Source organism: Vanacampus margaritifer, chromosome 12 (genome assembly GCF_051991255.1).
Source record: "Vanacampus margaritifer isolate UIUO_Vmar chromosome 12, RoL_Vmar_1.0, whole genome shotgun sequence".
NCBI classification, from domain to species: Eukaryota; Metazoa; Chordata; class Actinopteri; order Syngnathiformes; family Syngnathidae; genus Vanacampus; species Vanacampus margaritifer.
The window spans coordinates 3,394,106-3,419,424 of NC_135443.1; the positions used below are offsets into that span (position 1 = coordinate 3,394,106).

At 41.9% G+C, this 25,319-nt stretch overlaps 1 protein-coding gene across 3 annotated transcripts in view; it reads right to left on the minus strand.

The window, feature by feature from the left end:
• The window catches only part of grid1a (glutamate receptor, ionotropic, delta 1a), a 324,300-nt gene that overhangs the window by 24,906 nt on the left and 274,075 nt on the right, over window positions 1-25,319 (minus strand). For all 3 annotated transcript variants that reach the window (XM_077582365.1, XM_077582363.1, XM_077582364.1), the window contains 4 exons: window positions 19,175-19,348; window positions 13,690-13,851; window positions 12,527-12,646; window positions 1,074-1,175 (listed from right to left, as the gene is read on the minus strand). In XM_077582365.1, the coding sequence (XP_077438491.1) occupies window positions 1,074-1,175; window positions 12,527-12,646; window positions 13,690-13,851; window positions 19,175-19,348 (558 nt within the window). The remainder of the gene's footprint in view (window positions 1-1,073; window positions 1,176-12,526; window positions 12,647-13,689; window positions 13,852-19,174; window positions 19,349-25,319) is intronic.

Genomic DNA, 25,319 nt, shown 5'->3' on the forward strand with positions numbered 1-25,319 from the left:
CTTTTGTGCACATTCTTTCCTCAAGGACTCAATCCGACTCTCTGATGGCAGTTATTTATTTATATATATTCCACAGTTCATTACTTTTGGTATGTCGCCACATGGCTCGTTTTTTCCCCCCTAAAGTGTTGAAAGGAGCTTGAGAGTAAATGACTTGTCCGAGAAGTGCAGTAAGCGCTTCCTCACCCCGCAAAAGCCCCGCGGCATTACGTAGCATCCAGACTGAAAGTTGAAAGTTGACTGAAATCCTCGATAGACAAGAATGAGGGAAAATAATCAAGTTGGATTCATTTGAGTAGGTTTGTTTTGTTTCCAATCGATAGCAGTCATTCTTTAGTGCGGAAGGAAAATTTGCATGCAGATGAAGTTGCGCCCATTTACTGTAGACAGCCGAGTCAGCTCACTGTTTTCTGGACCGCATTACTCATGGCTCTCGGACCTTTAAAATGGAGTTTGGGGAGCTGACATAAACGCAGTTGTTAGATTTTATCAACTATTCAAGACTTTTCCCAAGTGCAGACATTTGTGTCCGTATCATCCTCATCAATGATAGTGTAATAATTCTATCCTGTACATTCGTATAGTTATAGTATATGAAACATAAGGTATAACGGGAACATATTTACACAATAGAAACACTTAAGCAGCACCAATTCTAGGTCCACTCAGGACTGAAAATTGGGGTGCAGTGAATGTCAGTAATGGGCTAATACCAGACAAGATATTTTGTCCATCCTGCTGCCAAGCGAGGCAAGCCGAAAATGGGAGTTATTTGAAGCCATCAATGGACTAGTCAGAGAAGAGTTTTAGTTACTTACTGGACATTCCATTTCTTTGTTATGTAGCAGCCGAATGCTAAAATAAGGTCATTGTTTTCTTAGAATCATCAAAACACAAAAGTCATTTTTTGGTGATAATGAGATGCACAGATAAATCTCTATGTAAAACACACACATAAAGCCAAACACTTCATTTGAGAGCAAAAACCAAGCCATGAGTTTAAGGTTTTGGATCAGGTGTAGCTAATGTTGTGGCTGCTAAGTACTGAAATTGCAACAGGAAATGCGGCTTACCAACAACGTGACGATCTTGAGCGTCACCCCCTGCATGCCGCTCTCGATCCGGCTCTCCTTTAAGCTCCCGTTCAGACCCCGGCTGGAGTCCCAGGATGCCAACTGGAAGGCAAGAAGGAGATGGACGGAGGAAGTTAAAGACTGAGAGCAATGAGACGTGGCCATTGCAGCTACTGTAAAATCCTTAACCGCCACAAGGTCGGACACCGGAGGCCATTTGGTACGTGGCGGCTGATATTTCAAATAAATAATATATATATATATATATATACACATATATATATATACACATATATATATATACACATATATATATACACATATATATATATATATTTATTTATTTTTTATTTTTTTTGTTTTGTTTTGTTTTTTTGTTTTAAATTTTTTATTATATTTTTTATATCCGTTTTTATTTTCACTTCTAGTCATTTATTGAATTAGTCATTTATTTATTTTTTAATTTTGGCAGTTTTAGTCCTCCATACATGAAGCACATTTTGAGAATTGCTGCTCGAGTTCATTTCATGGGTGTTTGGCCGTGGCCTGCCACTCAAACCCACCCAAGATTGCCTTCACAATTCTTTCCCCCAAATAACTGTAAACATACAAAAAATGTCTCGTAGCATTGATTTCAGAACGAACAAAAGGACCCGGCTAACATATTTTGGATTCAGCTCGTTGGAAAAAACAACAGCGGTATCTCACAAGACATTTGGTTGCCAAGGCGACAAGTGTCTCCCATTAGCATTCTGTCGGGACTCTCCAGCAAGACAATGCCGCCATATTTTGCTGCACTTTTCAAGCAATCTGCCGCGTGCTTAGTGATCAGAGATGAAAAGCGGAGGCGATGAGGAATATGATGATTACAGGAAACAACAGGTTATCATAACAGCGCATTATGGGAATTAGGCAAAAATGTGTTGGCCTTCCACCTCGTCAACTTTGTGAGCGCCGCCTCCGCTTGCGAAGGAGATGTCCTTTAAATTGTTAATCAGCGCTTTGAGCGGGTCGAGTATCCTGCAGGGTGTGACACGTCACTTTTCAGGTGTCTTTCCCATTCGAGCTGACAGGACAAGGAGGACGGCCCGCGGCCAAACGACGAGACGCTCTGGCCGCGGAGCACCTCGCCAACCCCACAAGTCACCTTTCTCGCAAAAAGCATTAGTAAAAAGTTTACCAAGATCAAACTTTCTTTTGCTTCCTTTTTGGACGATTTTCAAGTCAAAAGAAAACAGTTAAAAATCCGGAGAATTAAGCAATTACAGTATGCAGTTAAAATAATTTACTATAGATTATTTGGGATACAAAAAAAAAAAGAAGAAAATTTGGGGTTTGGAGTTTGACACCTGAACTTGAAAAATTCTCTACAACCATGAAGTAGAATTTTATCAGGGGGGGAAAAAAAAAAATCTCAATTGAGGAATTGAATTGAAATGGATGATGTTTCATGTAAAGTATTCGGGGCAAGCGAACAGAAGCAGCATTGTGAGTGACATTTTTCTTAAGAGTTCAAGATTGCGTAAGTGGACCCCTGCACTTAACTTTGAACCTTGGCTTCATGAAACATTGAAACCATTTTGCCGCTACGCTCCGTCGTACGTAAGTGCTTGACTTTGAAAACCTTGGAAAAACATAAAAGAAAGCAGAGGGCACGTTTTGTATGCCCTTTTAGGTAAAAATTATCTGAACGGGCGCTTTACATATATTCTAGAAATGCAGCTTGGGCTATTCTGGTTCAGAAAATTGACATTATTCTACACGTGGTGTTTACAGGACTCACTCGCACCGACTATCACAATCTTTTTGGGAAGTAAATGGGAGAAATTCGTTTACTCATGTGCTTCCAAAAACGTATAAATATGTTCTATTGTAAATGTTTTAAATGTCCCAAAGACGTATTTATACGTTTTTAGATCAACCAGGGCCATGTTGAAAAAATTCTATACAGATTTGTAAATAATGATGAAACATAGCTATATTATAATGCTAATTGCTGCAAAACAGAAACAGATAGAAATATATTTTTTTCCCTGATGAAAGAAGAGGCCCTAATCTTTCTTTTGGTAGGTTCCACGTTTTTATAGCAATAGAAAACAATATTCTGTGGGCCTTGCAAAATCTGTCAAAATCCAGTAAAACAGCTGGGAGCAAAGGGGATTGCTTCAGTAAAAATGGCCATAGTTTTCAAAGTATACGTCAATTTTCTTCCTAATGCTGTGGAAAGAAAATCGGCGTAAAGTGTGCAATAAACCTTGATCCTTGGGATAATTTTACAAAAGCATGTCATGACACGTTATGACACCTTGGTACAGTTGGATATTTCGTAAAACATACACAAAGGCTTCTTTTAAAAATATTTCCTCTGCTAGAAAATAGGCTGCATTTTTTTTCAAGATGTTGACGCATGGATGCGTACTGCATTGATGATGTTCTCGTAGAGTAGAATACAGAGCCCAGCTTTCACTACGCACGTCTGCTTTGGATTGACCCCCCCCCCCCCCCCCCAAAAAAATGCAGCTACATAGAAGCAGAATGTTGTATTGCGTCCACCCAGTGAGCTTTGCCGCAGCACAAAAAGGCGAACGATATTGACAAATTGAAATTCCGTGATATGCCTTTTTTTTTTTTTTTTTTTAAAGTCATCGTAATGACGGCTATTTGGCTAATGGCTGCGGAAATGCCAATGACCGTTTTAAACTGACAAAGGAAGGCAGGGCTTATTATTATTATTATTATATTTCCTTGAAGACAGCAGTGTCACAAGTGCTTCAATTACACGATGGAGACGACCAACGGCGCTTGTCATTGAGCCACTTAAACGGTGTCATTACGACGGTGGAACAAAAGCTGAAGATAGTTTCAGAGCTTTGTGACGAGTTTGTCCAGTCCCATGCATGGTCTCTCTGTTGACATATAAAGTACTGATGTCAACACACACACCTCTCTGTCATGTTTCGGTTCTGTGGGGGGTTTTGTTTGTTATGGGTGTTCTTGTTGATTTTGCCCGTGGTTGGTGTTTTTTTTGTCATGTGTGCCTGGTTTCCTTCCTTTGTCTCGTTATGTCTAACCACGTCCACCTGTGTGTGTTTTCCCTTCCCCAGGTGTGTCTCATTAGTGTTGGTGTCTTAGGCCCCGTCCACACGAAAGCCAGTTTCAATGTATCCTCGCAGGTTTCTTACCATTTAGGCCGTTCGTCTACGGTTTCGGAGCTTTGAAACCGATCACTTTTGAAACCGGGCTCCAGAGTGTAAAGATTTCAAAACGCGCCCCGTAGGCGTCCGTAGGATACTCCTCCAGTGATGATGTAATGGCCCAGGCTCGCGTGACTACGCGCGGACCGTCAGTCTGTCAACAACAATGGCGGATGGCCGTGTGGTAGTCGTTTTATCTGCTCACCTTTTCCCCCCGATGGTTCCTTAAAGTTCCACGCATTGCACTTGATTCCTGTTTCCCTGCATTTGGGTCGATTATCCCTCAACCATTCACGTTCCACCCTGACACCCTGCAGTGGTTGTTGTACAACTTTGCATTTACCTTAAATCCATGGCTAAGAGAGAATAACCTTGTTTTTTTGTTTTTTCAAAATAGAATGACAGTGTTTGTTTCAATGTTATGTTCTCGGGGTTGGAAGAGAGGTCGGCTTGGGAAGTAAACACTCAACTAATGTGGCACTTGGCTATTTGTTCCTCCTAAATTAAAAAAGGAACATACTGTACGTGCAGGGTTAGTCTTCCTTCGCTTCCTGCGTCCCCTGCGGAAGGAGCCGGAATGAAGCTATCGCTCATTGCCAGACACACGAGGCAATATAAGCTGACCATTCAGACGAGTCCAGTCTTATCTCTCCTGATTGGCAAACACGAGCCGCGCGTCCGACTGTCACTGCGACGTCTCAAGTTATAACTCAATATTGTACAATGATGAGTCAAAGCAGACGAGTTGGGAATATTTCGGCTGGAGTAACATGACATGGGATGACTGCTATTATTATTCTGCACTGACGAAAAGGGGGAACATCTAAACTGAAGATGAACTGTGTTATCTCCCTCACCACAGTTTTATGCAGATGAAAGAACACATCGGCATTCAGATCGATGACGTATGTAAAGTCAGCAATTTGCGGGCTTGTGGGTGTGTGAGAAAGACAAATGAATTAAAACTGTGTGGAGCCAGCATTAAAAGTTCAGCTGTCACTAATCTTCTCATAGTTTTTTTTTTTAAACATTACCTAATCCAAATACAAATACAAATGATCAGGGTGAAAGGCGGACCCACACACAAATCTGGCTGGCGTACTTTACATCATTCACCCATGGAGGTCTGCTTGCAGCACCTTATAAACAAATTTTGCACGCCTCGACCTCCTGCCAATTACTTTCTACTTGCACCACCTGAAGGACTGTGACGATTTTAAAGAGAATGAGGAGCCACTTTCATTGGCGACCAATCAGAATTGCTCACAACGGTGCAAAACACACATTTTGTCAAGTTGCGCGCGTCTGCGAAAAATACCATAACTAGGTCGATCTTGCCCCTGCAGAGATTTAGGGCGTGCCTTAGGCTACAGTTGCACTCAGTTTTAGAGTAATATTTAAACTCGGAAGAGAGTAAAATAAAGAAATGGAAAAAATAAATAAATAAAAGTCACTCAATGGTTGAGGAACGACTTTCAGCTTGGGGGCACATCTACTCCCTGAGCCACACAGATCCTGCTGTGTGTTAATATATCGTTCGTGTCAGCTGGGATCTTCTTAGCTCCAAGACCAAAATCGATGCTTTTGGTCTCCTCTTGGAGATAAGCAAAGAGTAGAAGGGGCTTGAAACCGATCACTTTTCAAAACCGGCTCAGTTGGTATTGTGGCAGTCTCCCAAACTGAAGGTCGGGAGTTCGTTCCTCAACCCTTGAAGCACTTTTATTTTTTCCCCAATTCTTTATTTTACTCTCTTCCAAGTGTAAATATTAGCCTACTCTAAAACTGAGTCTATTTGGTCCCACTTTCCGTAGAGCCAAATTTACTCTACAGAATTTACTGTGTAAGTGTATATGACGCTTAACCTACAAATAACCACCTGTATAAAACATATCCTTGGTTGAGGTTCGACAACAAATTTGATAAACATTGCTAAGCAAAATAGGTAGCACAGTGTTAGCGGTTAGCGTGTCTGCCTCCCATTTAAGAGGGTCTCGGTTTGAATCTTGCCTCCTGTTTGGAGTCTTGAGGACAAGCGCAACACAAAATGGATGGCTGGCTGTCAAGCAACTAAAAACAAGCTCCAACTTGATTCCACACTCTCTTTTTGGTGATGCTTGGCCAGAAAGAAAAAGTCTGTCCACCTCTCTGGGAACACAAAGTTGAGCCAAAAACGAGCGCCAAATAAGTGCTGTTATACAGCGGCGGAGGGCAAAAATGGCAGTCCAATTTGGCGAGATGAGGGTGAGGACCGCTGGGCCTCGTTTTGGGCTCTAGTTAGCAACACTTGGGCCAGTACTGGCAGCCATGACAGAATTATTGCTGTGATTAAGCAGACGCTGCTGTGTTTTCTTCAGAGGACCAGGTGACCGACTGCACGTGCCAGAGCGAGGTCGCCAAACGACAAACCATCTTGGCAAGTGGAACGAGATGCCAACGGACTCATTTTTAACCTTCCTGCTGTTTCTTAAGAACAAAGTTCATGGGTCATATGCTCTATCTTCAATCATCACAACATAAACAGTTTGTGCTCACAAGTTAACATACGCTCGCAGAATTTGTGAATTATTGACAATTCTTGAAAAAATATGACTGATATTCCCAATGTTCGATGTTGTCTAAAGTTGCATAAATGACGTGTATCTGCTCTTAAGAGTCCAAACTAAAACCATATCACTGTTTTGTTGGTTCCGCTAACGTGATCGTGATGTTATCAAGTGAGTCAATTTGCAAATACGTTTTTGACGAATGTTAACTCATGTGCTCCCAAAAACATATAAAAACGTTCTATTTCAAATATGTTTTATGTTTTTTTTTTTTTTATGCGAGAGCATACTGAACGCAGGTTAGGTAGTTATTACAAAAAACGGCCAGCAGGTGGCAGCAGAGTATAAGAGATCAGCTATGGTTGTGCTATGATCCCGGTTCGGTCATTGTTTTCCAATGTAAAAAAACGATGTTTACAAATGTCTTCTTTTGATTAAATACAGACGCTAATCAGTCTTGTCTCATGAAGGATTACAGAAATCAGTGAACAATTACTGTTGAAATGCTGAAATCAGAGTATTTGGGCAATTTTAAATAAAAAAATCGCTCCAAACGATTACTCAATTATTAAAGTAGTTGTCGATTAATTTAATAATCAATTACTAGTGGATTAATAGATTAATTTTGACAGCTCTACAACAATGTTCATGGGTCAATATGACCCACTCTTTGTTTAATCATCCAAAAATAGAATACATTGTTCCGGACTCATTTTTTATGCTGCAATTTTGTTTTGTTTCTCAGCAACAGTTTCCAATTTTCCATGGGTCAACAATGACAAATGAGAAAGCAAAATTGCACAGTCCTCACTTAGCACTTGAAGTTAAGTGTTCAAAAGTGTTTTGAGGCATAAGAAGCAGATTTTTCTGTTGCGCTGTGAACGGAAAAGCTTTGAATTCACTGGTGGAGGAGCTAAGCGCTGTTTTAAACCGTACTGGCACAATGTTGCTGACTACAGCCGGTCTTTTGAGGTCTAATAATGAACACATTTGTCATCTTGGTCCCTCCTAAAAACGAGCTTATTTGGGAGAGGTTAATGCCGCACCATTGCAAAGCCATGTTTCTCTATAATGTCCCACTCAGCATAGACGGCTGTCATAGTTACTGAATGCGCCCGCGAGAAATCAATTCTGACTGATGCATGAAAGATGCTCGGCTAAGAGGAGCGATTACATCTCAACGAGCGGACTTCTCTGCGCGAAGAGCCCGGCGCGAACGGGAAGTCAATTGCAATATCTGCTTAGGAAGGAGCTGACACATCAATAAGCGCAAAGCGGGGGAAGCAAAACAACAAGAACGGCATCGATCACTCTGCAGCAGAAGAAGAAGAAGCGAGCTGGTGGCGCAAACTCATAGTGGCCATCCAGGAAATAGTATTTCAGTCTTCATTAGAGTGTCTTAAGCAGAGAGACGCCTCATCTAAGAGCCATCAGGCTGGGAGGAAAATGGACTGGATGCAGATAAACGATGATGGAGAGGGAGGCCAGCCGAGGCGAGGCGAGGGGTGGGGGGGGGGTAGGTTATGGCGGGAGTGAGTTAGAGGCGAGGATGAGGAGGACGGCGTGTAATGGTGTGTCTCATCTCCATGACGGTAGCGAGATAGACGCGGCGTAGGCAAGACGGACTTTCTGAATATTTATATGAACACCCTAATAGAGAGCGTTTGAGCCCGGCAGTCCGCGTCGAAAGTAATCACATGTGGCATCCCATTGCTGTCTCTAATTGGAGATACAAGTGTGGTCATGTTTGTGTGTCTTCACTTTGGACATTTGAGGTCCAAATGCGTGCGATTTTAAATACGGCCTGACGTTCATGTGTGATGCCTTTTCTCTTCACGACTGCTTAATGGCGGCATTATGATGAATCGACGTGGTGATTTCAGCTCCAAGCTGAGTGGTGATTAAATCTTCATTATGGCTTCTGGTCAGCGTTGCTAGGCATAGATTACACACACACACACACACACACACACACACAAAAATAGAAAAGTCAATTCCTCTTCATTCCACGGGAAGCCCCTTGACGGAATTGGGACGTCGGGAGCGGCGGCGACAAACAAATTACTACTGAGAGTACGCAGATGATAGGCTTAATCTTGCTCAGCGGTGCTCCCAAACAAACCACACTCAAGTTTGTCAACTTAAGTTATTGTACCCTCCCGAGACACTTCCTCAGGTCTATAAACTCTATTGACATCCAATAGGAACACCGTCATATGATATATTTTTATTAGGTTATGTTACATTTTCATTTTAGAAGAGTTGTAAGCAAACTAATAAAATGACTTCATACCGTCACAAAACCTGCACGGGGTCAAAAGAGAACACGTTATTTTTTTAGTTTGTCGTCATCAAATATGGATTTTATTGTTTGTTTTCACCTGTATTAATATTTCAAGTGATCAACATTTTCCTAGGATTCCTAGCATTGTACGGCCCTAGCGGAGATGTGGGCACCACAGAATCCACTATTTGTAGACTTCCTGATGAGTCCTGTCTTGACTGACCGATTAATGCCTAACCAATCAGTCAATCAACTTAACCAAATAACCTAACAACAAACCAATCGACCAGCCAATTAACAAGCAGCCAACCAACCTACAAACCTAACCAATCAGCCAACTCAACAAACTATTTAGTCACACTACCAAACCGCCCACCCACAGAATCTAACAACAAACCAACCACCCAACCTACATAACCAATCACTCAATACAACCAGTCAGCTCAACAAACTAACCAGTCTATCATCCAACCAAGTAAACCAACTGAACAATTGATCAGTCAATCGAGACAACCACCAAAAGCGGTCACAACCAACCAATTGATCAACCCAACCAATCAGTCTAATTCACAAACCTACCAACCAAGCAGCCTATGCAACATTCAATCAATCTAACCAACTAACCATTGTAACACCCAGCCAACAATTAACAAGCTAGTGCAACAAACTATTAGTCTATCGCCAACCAACTAAACAACCAATCACTCAAACTAACTAAACAATAATCCCAATCAAACAACTCAACCAACCAATTGATCACGCCAACCAATCAGCCAACACAAATTAAAAATCACTCAACAATCTAAACCACAAACCCCCCTACCAACCAACCCACATACTAACCAGTCAATCCAACAAGCTAATCAGTCTAAGACCCAACCTACCCAACCAATCAACCAATCAACCTGACAAACAACAAAGTCATCAACCAACCCAACAAACTAACCAATTGACCAACCCAACCCATTAAACTGCCAACAAATTAGCCAACCAGGCAGTCACCACAACCAGCCAACCCATCAAACTAACTCGTCAGCCACCCAAGCAACTAACATATCAATCAATAAACATCAACAACTGCTCAACCAATCGGCCGACCAATCCAATGCACTTTATTTCTATAGCACATTTTATAAAGCGTTTTCAAAGTGCTACACGTTGAGATCTGCACACTATCATACACGTGAAATCTAGTAAAACCAACTATAAAAATAAAATAGTCAATTATTATTATTATTTTTTTTCATTTTAAACAACAACAACCAACCAATCAGTCAACAAATGCTAACTAACACAACCCAATTAAAACCAATTTGAGTTTACACGATTTCAAACACTCATTGTCTCGAGCACGGCGTACATAACATCAAAGGTCTTTAGCGGCCATCTTTCTCCTTAAAGCTTTCTGACAAGGTTGTCACGAGGCTTTCGTGTCATCTATTGTGACCTTGAAGGACATATATCATTAATGCGCTCCTTTCTGATGCCTAATGAGCCACAACAGTACGTGTCATCTACTTTACAGTATACGGCGGACGCCGCGCCATGAAAAATGGAGCTGTAGAGAGGAGCCAAAGGTGTTTTAATGGAGCAGCAATACTGCAGAGGTTAGAGGCGAGGTCACGGGAAAATGATCAATTGTTTCATTCACACACTAAGAGGTCACATGGAGAGAATATATATAAAAAAAAAAAAAAAGACAAAAAAACCCCGCTGTTTTCATGAGGTTCCAAACAGCCTGGTGTTCACCCACAAAAGGACAGCAGAGTGCAAATCCATATCAGCTTTAAAATAGACCCATAGATTGGAAATGCAAACGATGCTTATGCTTTGTGCAATAAGGACTAAAAGGGGCACCCTGCAGCCAGATACGCGGTTATAGAGAAAAATGGAAAAATGAAAAATTAATTTGATGAAAATGACAAATCTCACAGCGACTACGCGTAGAAGAGAAAACAGAAATGTCTTTTCGATTCATGATACCAAAACAACTGGTCAGAACAGGGGCTGTCGAAAAAGCTCAATAAAGTAACCTCAACTCTGCCCTGTCATGGCTTGCCTAAACACCCATCACGGCAAAATAACCATTATTAACATAACCACCGTTATTTTCAGTGCCTACTAATATAGTAATTCTTTTCATGACTTCTTCTTCTTCTTTTTTTTTATTTTTATAAACCAAACCAACATTGCAAAATTTTTGGTGTTCTTTGTTGAGCAAAGTCCACTGTGCCGTGACATCATCAGGTGTGCTGTGGAAAATGATCTTGTTTCCCCAATTTGGTGTGAACATTATCTACTACTAATAACGTATATTAATTCATCTGCCTGTAAAGTTTAGATGGGAACTTTCACCGGTTCTTTTATCTTGAATGCTCGCTATACTAATAATAACAAGCAGGAGACTGCATGTTCTCAGTTACACTATTTACTGGTTGCCAGAAAGATCGAGCTGTGGAGCCTTATCTGCTGAATGCGGAAGAAGGCATAATCTATTAAAATGGTCCCTACTCTTATACTGTCTTGGCCGCTCAACCAAATGGGGGACGGCTCAGCCTAGCCCATGTGAAAGTGCGTGACCTCGTGGTCTTAACTGGTTTCAATTGGATAAGTGTAAGTGCAGATAGATAGAAAGGCGCCAAGCCAAGACAGGTCACAGCGACGCAACCGCCTAGCTCAAGTCATCTAGTCATTAAAATGCCTAATCTAACATGCCCATGCTAGTCACGTATAGTGACAGGCAAAATAATTTAATGCTCTTCAACTGGACTTGCGCATAAATAATTATTAACTATGTATATATTTTTTGTTGGTGTTCTATGCTGTGAGAATGCAAAAGTTAAAGTATCCCAAAGACGTATTTATATGTTTTTACGTAGTTTTTTTTTATTTTTTATGCTAGAGCATACACAAGGCTTTGATGCAGCCTCTCAACGGCAAAGAACAGTTGAAGAAATGGTAGTTATTACAAAAACGGCCAGGAGGTGTCAGTAGAGCAAAAGAGATCAACCAGAGGCCATGTGGAAAAAAGCTCATTTTACCCACAGTTTTTATAGCAATAGAACACAATATTTTGTGGGCCTTGCAAAATCAGTCAAAATCCAGTAATACAGCCGGGAGCGAAGGGGGTTGCTTCAGTCAAAATGGCTGGAACGAGTTAAGCCTCCACAAATGTGCCTATTAAGTCATTTCAGATCCATTTTGTGTCCCTTTCCAAACGTCAATGGCCATCATTTCGTAATAGATTTTGACCTGCCAACTCCATCTGTCAAACCCTCACTGCTTTGTGTACACGACTTCACAGCATTGGCTACATTTGTGTGAAAGGGCATCGGCAGTGGGAAAGGTCCAGATCTTTCAGGGGAGGCGCCCCGCTCGGATCTCCGCCAAAGGCAAGACAGATGAAGCGTGCGCTAATTAGGTACGACTCACCCGTTTCACGTCCTTCCCAAAGGTCTCGCTGTAGCTGGTTCCCAGAATCTCAAATTGCACATGAGAATTGGAGCCCTCCGCCCGGAAGTCCATCAGTCCCGTCAGGCCGCTGATGCGTCCCTGCAGGGGGGGGGGGGGGGGGGGGGGGACGGCAGGGGACGTCACAACAAAGTAATCATGCTAATGCTTGATTCCGTTTCCAGCGAGTGTTGATATCCCGTCGGAAGAAAAGCGCCGGCAGCCGCAAACTTTTAATGCCGTGTCATGTTTTCCATTAGAGCTTAATCAAATGACATGATATTAATCGATGTAAATCATGTTATCATTATGTATAAACTGTCATCGTTTGTTGAAGAAAGCTCTTAAAGGTAAGTCAAATGGGAATTTGCAACTTTTTACGATGTAAGTCTTTAAAAGGATACTTGACTCATTGAGACATTTTCAGCAATAAAAAGTTCATATTTTGTCTATAATTAATTTGATAACTTGATTTTTCATGTACAATTACTACCTTTAAAAAATTAATTTTACCACTTGCTGTTGGCTGATGATGACATCACCTGTGTTGAGGAAGTAGGGAACGACCAATCATGGCTCAGTTTGCTGACCAAACCCAGAAAACAGATGAGCCATGATTGGTCGTGAAAAAATTGTTTTTAAAGGTGTTAATTGTACGTAAAATATAAAGAAATTATTACATTAATTATGGACAAAATATGAACTTTTTCCTGCTGAAAATGGCTCAATAAGTTAAGTGTCTTTTTGATGTCAGTTCTTCCAATCAAAAAAGGAGAAAAACATAGCCCTATTTTTGTTTTCCCTTCATGCACTGTCTGGTCATCTCATGTCAGCCTGAAGATGAAACCAGCGTGATTGTCAGCGACTGTCACAAATTCCATTATCAAGACTCAACAGGATGAAATGACGCCGTTTCTTCCTGAACACGTTGCCTTATTTCACTACCGAGTGTGCGTGAGGACACGAGAAGAGCTCGGCAGGAGATCAACAAACTATTTCAGAAGAGCATACAAATCTTTTTGTATACTCGAAACCTCTTCATGAACATTTTGGATGTAGATTTAGTTTTTCTCCACTGACATTCTCAAGCAAAAAAAGAATATTGCTGAAAACCCAAGTGCACATACAAGTATATGGTCCCAAACCTTTTGGATGGTGTCCAGCATGGACCATCCTCCATTCCACGGCTTGGTGGACTTCCTCATGCAGTTGAGGCTGGCCATGCTGTGCCACTTCCTGTCCTCCAGTTTCCTGTAGAAGGCGTTGGCCAGCATCAGAACGCTGTCGTACAGGTAGAGGTTGGACACCTGTCGAGAAAAGGGTAAAAAAAAATAAGAAAGCAAAAACTTTTGACTAGAAAACAGGTCCAAAAAATCTGTAAATTAGGTGTCAAAGCGGGCAGTTGTTTTTTGAAGGGCCACGAAGTATGGCCAAAGTGAGTGAAAATGATTTTTCAACCGAGCGTGGGCGATTTATTTTTCATAAGTCTACTGGTCAACTTGACAAATTTCATTTGCTAAGTGAAACTGGCTGAATTTTCTCAACATTCTGCTGGTCGGGAACGAGTTTCTTTTTTCATTTGGTCATTTGAGTCATGCCTGCAAGCAACCCTTGTAAAAAAAAAAAAAAAAAATAGTGACAGCCAAACAAAGAAACTTCTGCAAAATAGCCTCTTATAACAAAAAAAATAATCAGTAACAAATAATCAGTAACATATTCAACTAATTTGCACCCAAGAACATATCAACATGTTCTATTTTAAATGTTCTGTGTCCCAAAGACGCATTTATACGTTTAAAAAATGTTTTTTTTATTAATGCTAAAACAAACAGAAGGCTTTGATGTAGCCTCTCAACTGCAGAGAACAGTTGAGAAAATGGTAGTTAGTACAAAAACGGCCAGCAGGTGGCAGCAGAGCAAATGAGATCAACCAGGGCCATGTTGAAAAAAGCTCATTTACCCACAGTTTTACACAGATTTGTGAATAATGATGAAACTTAGCTATATTCTAATGCTAATTGCTGCAAAACGGAAACAGAAATATCCTTTTTTTTCCTGATGAAAGAAGAGAATCTAATCTTTCTTGCGTTAGGTTCCATGTTTTTATAAATCAATCAGTCAAAATACAGTAAAACAGCCGGGAGCGAACGAGATTGCTTTCAAATCGGCACGGTTGACTTGTGCCTTTTGAAATAATGTTGGGTCCTGTTCAGAAAAATAATCACCAACCTTTTAAAGATGCTTTGCCCACGCAAAATGATGAAAACTTTCAATGTGCTCATCTGTACAAGTGGGTCAGATTTGGTAGCAATCACACGAAATATGACAAGTTTGTTTTTGAAGGATCTGTGGAAATACCCAATATGATTCAGAAAGGACGCTTCAAACAAAATGCTGTATTTTCAGGAATGGGCTCCTGAGACCTTTTCGAGGGTTTACCCATGATAACTTGCAACTTGCAACTGAATTTTGTTGCTACGTGAAATTGGCTGAGGGAGTTCCGGGGCCCTTGAGCAAGCTAACTGTTCGCCGTGCCTGCAATTTTGCAGATTCTTTTAGGTTGAGGAAGCCTTTCATAAGGCGATTACTCCTGCACAAGATTGAACTTCCGTCTTTCGAATCGGAGAAAATCTTATTTTGACGCTCGGAGGTAATAAGCACACATTTGGATAGATTCTACATCGCTTCATGCGGAAAAATCAGTCGTTCTTTTATTTCTTGACGGTGGGTCGATAACATTTGCTGGTAGATACACGCGTCCGTCTCCCGGCGCCCGTCAAAGTCCCCCGCCATCACCCTCGCGCACTTCCAGGTGGCGTATTTTCATATTGATCATAGCCTGGCAGACAATTAAGCGTTTATGTCCTGTGACGGCAGCGATTCGAACCTCCCACTTCGCCTTGAGGAAGGGAGAGCGAGATGACTTATTAATAAATCCATTCTTGTGTTGTGGGGCTTTGCGTGCATGGCGGCGCGCGCGGCGGACAGGCGTTAAATCACAACAGGGGCCGAGAGCGGGGAGCGAAAAAAGAAATACAAGAAGTTGTCAAAACAGGCTTTATTTCTGCTCGGCTCGTCTTGCCTCTTCGATAACTGTCTCCGCAGTGCATCCTGTCAGGAATCATGTCCGCCGCCTGTGCTTGTGCCGCGGTGTGAGAGTGGATTTTGTGGCGCATCCCCCCCCTCCCGGGGCCGAATCCCGGCACAGCGCGAGACGTGTGGAAGCAATACAAGCTGCCACTCAGGGCATTTGGCACATGAAAGGTTGAAGACTCTCAGGGGGAAGACATGGCCAAGTCAACTTCTCTTCCTTTAAGGTCATGCAATCAGAGGCTTGTATAGAATAATAAAAATGTACACACACCAACAGGAGGTGAGTATGAAAGACAAGAGAAGGCCGCACACCTATTTGCAGTTCATTTTTTGTGTATTTAACCTACCCTTCACCTATTAATCGTTCGCCGATTATAATCGGCTGATTATTGGCCTTCAAACATCGTCCAGAACAATCGGCCAGAACAATCGGCCAAAACAATCGACCAATTAGGCCAAATGGCCGATTATTTTCTCCCTAAAACGTTATCGGAGAAAACCGAAGATTCCGACGCGGTCAAAGTACCCTGAATGCACCATTTGAAATGCCTAGTAAATCAATGACTCAAAGCCAAAAGGTAAGCAGGGCTGCATTCCATTTCGTGGGTTGCACAGTTTTGCGTTAGCTTCTAATATAAGGCACTTAAAGGCTGGGTGAAGTTGTAGTCATTGTTGGATCGGGTATCGAATTTTGTTTGCCAATTTGTCCGACCTGTTTCCTGTTTACTTCAATCTTAAATATGTGACCAGCAGGCATCAATCCCTCTGAAACATTAGATTATATTTTTTAAACCATCCCAGTGCACAACTATTGTGATCGGCATTGGAGTGGGTGTTCTTTATGCGACCATTCCCGACACATGTGCTTCTGCTATGTCGAGACTACACCCTGTACCCATCGGCAAAATTACCAACATCAGGTCTAACCCGAGTTACTACGCGAGTCCTCAGCTACTTAGTAGTAAAAGTAGCTCGGCGACTAGTCATCATGGTAATAGGCAGTACACGGGTTGGGGTGAGCAAAGGTTGACTTGCATGAGACATGACAAAATAAGCTATTTTCTGCAAGTCAAACCATGGGCCAGTGGTTCTTAACCTGGATGGAGGTACTGAACCCCACCAGTTTCCTATGCACATTCACCGAAGCCTTCTCTCATGAAAAAAAAAATAAAAATAAAAAAAAATTCAAGAAGTAGGAGTAGGTTTTAACGGTGACTCAGCTTTGGATTTATGGACAACTTTAAAACAACCACCACAGTTTTTTTTTTTTTTTTAAGTTTTTCAGCAGATACAATGAAAACAGCAGAGGCCCCAGAATTGAACCCTGCGGAACACCACATGTTCTGTTTGAATATAAATTTGAATATAAATTGCACATATTGGTCTGACCACTTTTCGTTTTGCTCGGCATAGCTCGTATGAAGGGGATAACAATAATAAAGAAATGACAACATACCATCACAACACCCACAAGTCAACTACTGAGCCCACAAAATTCCCTGCAACTCAAATACAGTATGCCTATGTTTTGAATTGTGGAAAAAAAGAGAATTTCAGGTACTGTACATATAAGAAGTGTATTTAAAAAAAAAAAAACACACATTGCCTGCTACACTGCTAGCAAAAGCAATCTTTCTGTGCCGCTTATTCCCCTGTCACGTTGCACTCCACTCATTTATATTCATGGGCATTCATGTGCCTCATGATTACCTTATCAAGGGCCTTTAATCTATATACATATACAATCAGCTAATATGGGCACTTATGGTCGCGAGGCGCTCGTGCACTGCTGTGTTTCCGTCATGTGCGTCGACAGCACGTGTACAGGTGATGGTGTCGAGAAGAAGAAGAAGAAGAAGAAGAAGAAGAAGAAGAAGAAGAAGAAGAAGAAGAAGAAGAAGAATAGGCCACAACGTTGGTGTTGTTCCGGCTCAGCGACCAGCGTCTGATAACAAGTGGCCCTCTTGTCGGCGTTGCAGACAGCAGATGAAACATGCCGCTTGTTCCCAAAGAACAAACTTGCCCTACAAATATTTGCGGCAAAGGAATACACATCAAGAGAAGGATGATGGCGCGGAAATACTCGAACCACCACCGTTCGGCTTGCTGCTTTTGTGTTGTGATTTTTTTCCCCCCTCTAGCAGAAAGGAATGATCTTGTTTTTCTTTTCTTTTCATTTGGAGCAGTGATTCCCAACCAATGTTCTTCCGATACTTTTCAGTACGGTTGTGAGAGATTGTCAGGTGTTGCCTTGGGACTTTTTGTTTACCCAGTTTGATATGCAGCAGATACCCGATTGCTCTGTGAATTTCTTGTAAGGCAGGGGGAGCATTTGTATTTGCATTAGGTGTGGGAATCTTTGACTCACGATTCGATTCAATTCTGATTTTTGGGTCTGCGATTCGATTCGGAATCGATTTTCGATTCAGAATCGATTTTCGATTCTGAACGATTTTCGATTCACAATGATTTGATTGACAATGATTTCTGCGTCAATTTATAGATGTGCAAAGAATCGTCATGATCTACTCCAGTCTGCCTCGCTAATGCTAATTAGCGCGCTACTCGCGGCACTTTTATCGCCCAAACAAATGGCTATTCATGCAAAACACTTCAGGAATTTTTACAGAGAAGCATCTTAACATTACTCACCGGCATATGCTCTTTCTACGCAGAAAAAATTGTCATAACTAGATAGTGACTTTTTCCTTCTACTCTCTACTTCTACTCTCTAATGTGGCTAAAAAGGTGTATCAGAATGTGTGGAACCACACTGCCCCGAAGTGGCCAAATTGTGTACAACATGAACAGTGCTCCCAATAAAGGCACACGCAAACAAGGGCAAGACAGTATAAAATTATTTTAAATAAAATCAATTTTGGGACATTTAAAATCGATTCTGAATTGTACTAGATGAGAATTTTTTGGCACACCCCTAATTTGCATGCACCTCACACTAATCAACAGGTGCAGTTCTGCTGCTTGGTGATGAAGTGATGACTTGGTGAAGGAAAATTCAGTCCGTGCTGTCTTTGTGCGAGGTTGTGTGCACTTCCCAGTTTGCATTTGCTTCTCAGGAATCGACATTCTGCCCTTAGTTGCCACGGTAACGAAAGCCATATGTGCCATTGACGCAGCAGTATATGAGGCAAGGCAGTTAAGAGAGGACTGCCCCCCTAAACAGGCTAATTTGAGCATTTTAAAAATAATTTTCCTTTTCTTCGCTTCATTTTTCATGCTTGTTTTCTTTTTTAAATGATCTACCAGCAAGTTTATGGAGAAATATAACAGCTTAGGGTGCTTAATGATTTCTTTCAGTGAAGCAATTAATCACTAATTGGCGACATATTATTTGTTATGAGCATTCTTGAGTGTGATTTGGTAAAATGTCACGTTGCAGACCATTTGTTTTCATAAAAAGTCTAGAAGCAATTGCGTCGCTACTGATGGCTGTATCACCCCCCACATGATCAATGAGTGTGAAAAGCACGGAAGGGGCAAGCGGTGACACGCGGTCCTTGAAGGTGGCGACGTTACCTCCAGGGACTGCAGGTAGCCTTCCTGGGGGTCGCACAGCAGCGAGGAGATGCGGTGGTTGTTCCTCATGCAGCGGACGTTGGTGTCCCGCCACAGCGGGAACACCTGACGGATGAGGGTCATTCGGCCCAGGGAGCTGTGAACCAGCTCCATGATGTCAGCGTCACTCACTTCCTGTTAGTGGTGGGGGGGGGGGGGCACACAACACAAGTGTTGGTTACTCCAAAATGTCTTTTTCCTGAGGCAGTAAAAACAACTGTGATGGTGAAATTCTACTTGCATAAATAAATACAAAAATATAACCCTAACATAATATATAATATAATTTTAGAATATAATATATAATATACATATCATAAATACAACTCATATGCTTTAATACATAATATATACAATAATATAAATACAAAAAATACACGTGCATGTGAAAAATGAAGCCAAATGTCCTAATTTTACATTTCTTTTTTATTTTTTTTATTTTTTTATTTTTTTATTTTTTTTAGGAGAGCTCAGTATTGTTCATTCGATTTGACATCATCATTGCTCTCCTTTTAAAAAAATAAAATAAATAAAATAAATAAATAATAATAATTTTACATTTCTATCTGGATTTACACCAAAATTCAAATGAACAAATAAAAAAACAACCAAACAAACCAATGTGCCCTTCAACCCAAACAACCAACTAGATCACAAATGAACAAGCAAAGCAACCAAAGCAACCAACCAATCAACCAACCAACCAACAAACAAAAACTAACAGAACGAGCCAATCAACCAATAAAAAAAGAATGTCCCACCAACAATTCAAGCAAACAATAAAAACTAACAAAATCAACCGACAAGCGAATTCCCCTCCACACCATCGGCGGCGCTAGTCATTATTCCTAAAGGAAACCGGAAACCTCTTCACGGGGGACGGGATATAAAAAATATAAACGCATACCGGTTACGATGTCCTCCCACGTGAATTAAACCTTCCGGCTTTTTGCACAGTATCGTATATAAAAGTAAATCCTACCTGCTCTATCCAGTCACGTCCCCAATGTCATGCCATAGTTTGGCTTTCATACCTTTGTCGGCATACCCTTCAACGGTAATATCACACAATGCCCGTCTCTCTTTAACCAAATAAGTCGTCTTCCCGATCGTCTGTCAAGACAGACATTGTACGTTAAAATGCGGAAAGTAAAGCAGGGTGACGATGCGCAAAATGAGCGGGAAAAAAAAGGTCGAAGCTTTCCATCAGTACTGTTTATTTGCTGTGTTCGGTGCTGGATTTCACTTTCCTTTCTTTTCTTTGGTCCTTCCTCGGGTCTCCTGACGGCCTCACGACTTTGGCTGGAAGTGTTCGGTTTAGGTGAACGGTATGGGATTTTTTTAAAATAGGTTTTAGGTGAACTAATGAATACACACACACTCGCACGCACACACGCACGCACGCACATATAATCACCCACATACAAAAAAAAAAAAGAAAAGAAAAAAGGAGAGCAATGATGATGACATGTCAAATCGGTAAAATTACCAAATGAACAATACTGAGCTCTCCAGAAAAAAAAAAAAAAAAGTACTGTTTATTTGCGTTCGTCACTTCCTCTTCTTGCCCCGCGCGCTGATTGGCTAGCTAACGGCCAATCACAGTGACCAAATGCCCCGACGCTGATTCAACATGCGAAAATTGCTGAAAACGCCCCCCCGCCTCCTTGCCAACATCGCAAGTGGCCCTCGGCTCTTTCTCCTCGGGGCGAGTGGCAGGTGGCCGCATGTGTTGAGGGTCAGTGAAGATGCAGAAAAAAAAAAAAAAAAAAATCATTATTCATGAGCGATCGTGTAACCGGAGCGAGACGGCGGACGAGTGGCCAATACTGAGTGCGGGTCCCTGGAGAGGCAGCCGGTTCATGTACAATCTCACGATAATGTTGCGGCGTTACCGCCGGGTTGCAGGGCCTTGATGCGACCCCTCAACAACGCACGTGGCCTCCACACAGTACACGCTCCCGTTCGGCTTGACTAATGAGACATTGTCCTCTTTGACTGGCGTCCACCTCGGCGCCATTCAGTCATCACGGCTTTTGTCTGTCCTCCATTACGCCTCATCATTATTTGCTTTGTTCTCTGCATGCTACCTTTTCTCCCTCCATGTTGTCGTCTCTGCTCCTCGGGGCTATGCGGGTGTCTTCAAAAACAACACAAGTGCAAACATGCATTTGAATGATGTGAAATGTATACACGTCAGGCAACAGGTGGCGCAATAGGCCCTAAAACTGTGTGAATATTTTATTAGAATCAGCAGACTTAAGGCTGAACTATGTACGATTTTCCCCCAAAATATCTTTAATAGCCTTTTTATTTGACTATTTATGACTCAATCATCGTATTAGCCGTTTAAGTCATTCACGCCCAGCCATTTTCACTGAAGAAAGCCCCTTCGCTCCCGGCTGTTTTACTGGATTTTGACTGATTTTGCATGGCCCACAGAAGCTCTTATAATGCTGTTAGCTAATGCTAATCTGTTTACGCTGCTACTCTGCTTCTGTGTGATTGCTTGAAAATGGTATTTTCTCTTCCAATCGAACTGAGCGGAACTATTTCTTCCTCGCATGAGACGATATTTCCTGTTTTTCTTCTTTTCAAATCCTTGGGACGAGCAGTCAGGTGGAACTCATGCATATTCATGAGTTGTCGCGACACATTAATCAGATGAATTATGCCGTGCGGTTCACGGAGCCAAACCCTCGCGTCCAAGCTAATAACCGGTAGTGGCGCCCTGCATCAAACGCTCTGTCACCATCACGGGCGACCTTTGTGTCGGGCGATGAACCCGGTAAAGGCGCGGGAGCTGTGGCACGGTGCCCAAGGAAACGGGAGAAAGACTGCGCCACAATTGGAACCTTGTGCTGTACAATACCTACAAGGTGTACTTTTCCACTGTGTCTTGTTAAAGCAATTTTATCACCATGGAAACATCCTGCAAGCTTTCTGTCTGTGTTTGTAGCACAACAAAGGAGTGTACTTCATTAAAAAATAATTGATGAAAAGACAATAATATATTCATGTAGAACACAACTTCCTGTCATCAGGCTGGCACTACAGCAGGCAATATTGAGTAAATTATATTTAGATTTTGCCTCAGCGAAGTGCAAATTATGATTTGTACTTTCATGGAATGAGATTGCGATGCTATTTTTTTTTGCGCTGTTGTGATTATATATATATATATATATATATATATATATATATATATATGCACCTATTATGTTGTTTTGCATCTCTGAGTGTAAACGGCTGTCACCGGCCCTGTTTGTAATCTGTGACAGTGTGTTATTAGCGATAGCATTGCCAGCTAACAGGATGAAAGAAGATGTTATTGAGCAAATTAAAGTTTGGATTTTTCCTTTCAGCTAATGATTTGTCTGGGAACGAGTATTAAGTCACTTTAGGTATTTGTGCATACGTCACTGCAAAAGCGTTATGGTTTTTAGTACATTATCTGAGTTTTATACTGTCACTATTGTCAATGCCACATTTGTTATCTCGCAGAGTAAAGTGTTTCGTCGCTGGCTTCTCTTTATATTCTGAGACAAAGTGTGTTTTTAGCGATAACATTTGTAGCTAACAAGATGAAAGGAAGTTTTGCCTTTTAGCTTATGATTTGTCCCTTTTTCATTACGTCACTTTATGTATTTGTGTAATTTATATTCACATACTTATTCAGTGTCTGACAGTAAAAGGCTGTCACTGGCTCCTCTTTGTATTATGTGACATAGTGTGTTATTAGCAATAGCAATGGCAGCTAACAGGATGAAACAGATTATTGTCATGTTTCGGTTCTGTGGGGGTTGGATTTTTGTTTGTTATGGGTTTTCTTGTTTTTTTTGTCTGTCTAACCACCACCTGTGTATGTCTTCCCTTCCCCAGGTGTGTCTCATTCGTGTTGGTGTATTTAGTCTGTTGTGTTTGCCCAGTCGGTGTGGGTGCATTGCCTTATGTTATGTGTGGAAGTTCGTGCGCCAAGTTCTCTTCGTCACTGCCAAGTCATCGCCACAGCCAAGTCATCATCGTCACAGCTAACCAAGTCGTCATCGTCACCGCCAAGTCATCGCCACAGCCAAGTCGTCATCGTCACAGCTAACCAAGTCGTCATTGTCACAGCCAAGTCAAGTCACAGCCAAGTCGTCATCGTCACAGCTAACCAAGTCGTCATCGCCACAGCTAACCAAGTCGTCATCGCCACAGCCAAGTCATCATCGTCACAGCTAACCAAGTCGTCATCGTCACAGCTAACCAAGTCGTCATCGCCACAGCCAAGTCATCATCATCACAGCTAACCAAGTCATCATCATCTCAGCTAACCAAGTCGTCATTGTCACAGCCAAGTCAAGTCACAGCCAAGTCGTCATCGTCACAGCTAACCAAGTCGTCATCGTCACCGTCAAGTCATTGCCACAGCCAAGTCATCATCGTCACAGCTAACCAAGTCGTCATTGTCACAGCCAAGTCAAGTCACAGCCAAGTCGTCATCGTCTCAGCTAACCAAGTCGTCATCGTCACCGTCAAGTCATTGCCACAGCCAAGTCATCATCGTCACAGCTAACCAAGTCGTCATTGTCACAGCCAAGTCAAGTCACAGCCAAGTCGTCATCGTCACAGCTAACCAAGTCGTCATCGCCACAGCCAAGTCATCATCATCACAGCTAACCAAGTCATCATCATCTCAGCTAACCAAGTCGTCATTGTCACAGCCAAGTCAAGTCACAGCCAAGTCGTCATCGTCACAGCTAACCAAGTCGTCATCGCCACAGCCAAGTCATCATCATCACAGCTAACCAAGTCATCATCATCTCAGCTAACCAAGTCGTCATTGTCACAGCCAAGTCAAGTCACAGCCAAGTCGTCATCGTCACAGCTAACCAAGTCGTCATCGCCACAGCCAAGTCATCATCGTCACAGCTAACCAAGTCGTCATCGCCACAGCCAAGTCATCATCGTCACAGCTAACCAAGTCATCATCGTCTCAGCTAACCAAGTCGTCATCGTCACAGCCAAGTCAAGTCATGGTTATCTGCTCACCTTTTTCCCTACAGTTCATTAAAGTTCCACGCATTGCGCTTGATTCACGTTTCCCTGCATTTGGGTCCACCGTCCCTCAACCACCCACGCTCCACCCTTACAATTATGTCTTTGGTTTAGCAGGCTAGCATCATCTTTTGTTGCAAATTATCAACGAACGGCAGTTTTGTGTGACTCTGCGTTTAATTGTACCGTTTTAGTCACATAAAGTGCTAGTTCATACAGCAAAACTCCTTTTTGTTTACATCCTTGTGACAGATAAAAGAAGACATCATGACACATGTTTTGTTGCGTCGTTATCATGCAATTCATTTTGGTTGCTGCTGTTTATCATTTCTTCATGGTTGACAGATTCCACGTTTCATATTCAAAAAGAAAGCTTTTCCCGGATAATACGGATACACGTGGAAATATTGGTCACGCTAAAGGTGATATTAAATTTTAATACCGTTTCATCTCTAATCTATTCACATATTTTATGTGTTGATACCTTTGTTCCCTGCAGCCTTTCTTTAGTACTTTTATATTCACACTTAGCAGAAAATACATGAGGCCACAGACCCTTTCTCTACCCTCAAACGCCTTGGGTCGTCGCATTTTTTTTTTTTCATCACTGCAACACGTTCCTTGCACTTTGACACTAACACTGAAAACATCGCCTCACATCACCGCTCGCTCATGCAATATAACGCACACACCTCCCCAAAATGGTAAAGAGCTCTTCAGTTAGCTCAGTGGCAATCGAAATCGGGCTTGTAACGGGATTCATTTGCAGGGGGAATGTCTTTCGCAGTTCACCAGACTGGCGTTTTGAAGCTTCCTAAAGCTGTGATCACACATGCCGATTTTTAAAATTTGAATTCATTTTTTATGTGACAGACGCCACACGACAAGGAAATAATCAGCGTGTCTGTTCTTACCACTGGAAAGGCAACCGCGTCAGATTCGGGAAAAAAAAAAAAAGTGAAATGCTAAGCAACTTTGCCAACCAATGACAGTCAGGCGAGAACGGGCATTAATCAAATCTAGCTCATCTGACAGAAAGGTTAAATGATCCTCTGTGCATCACTCA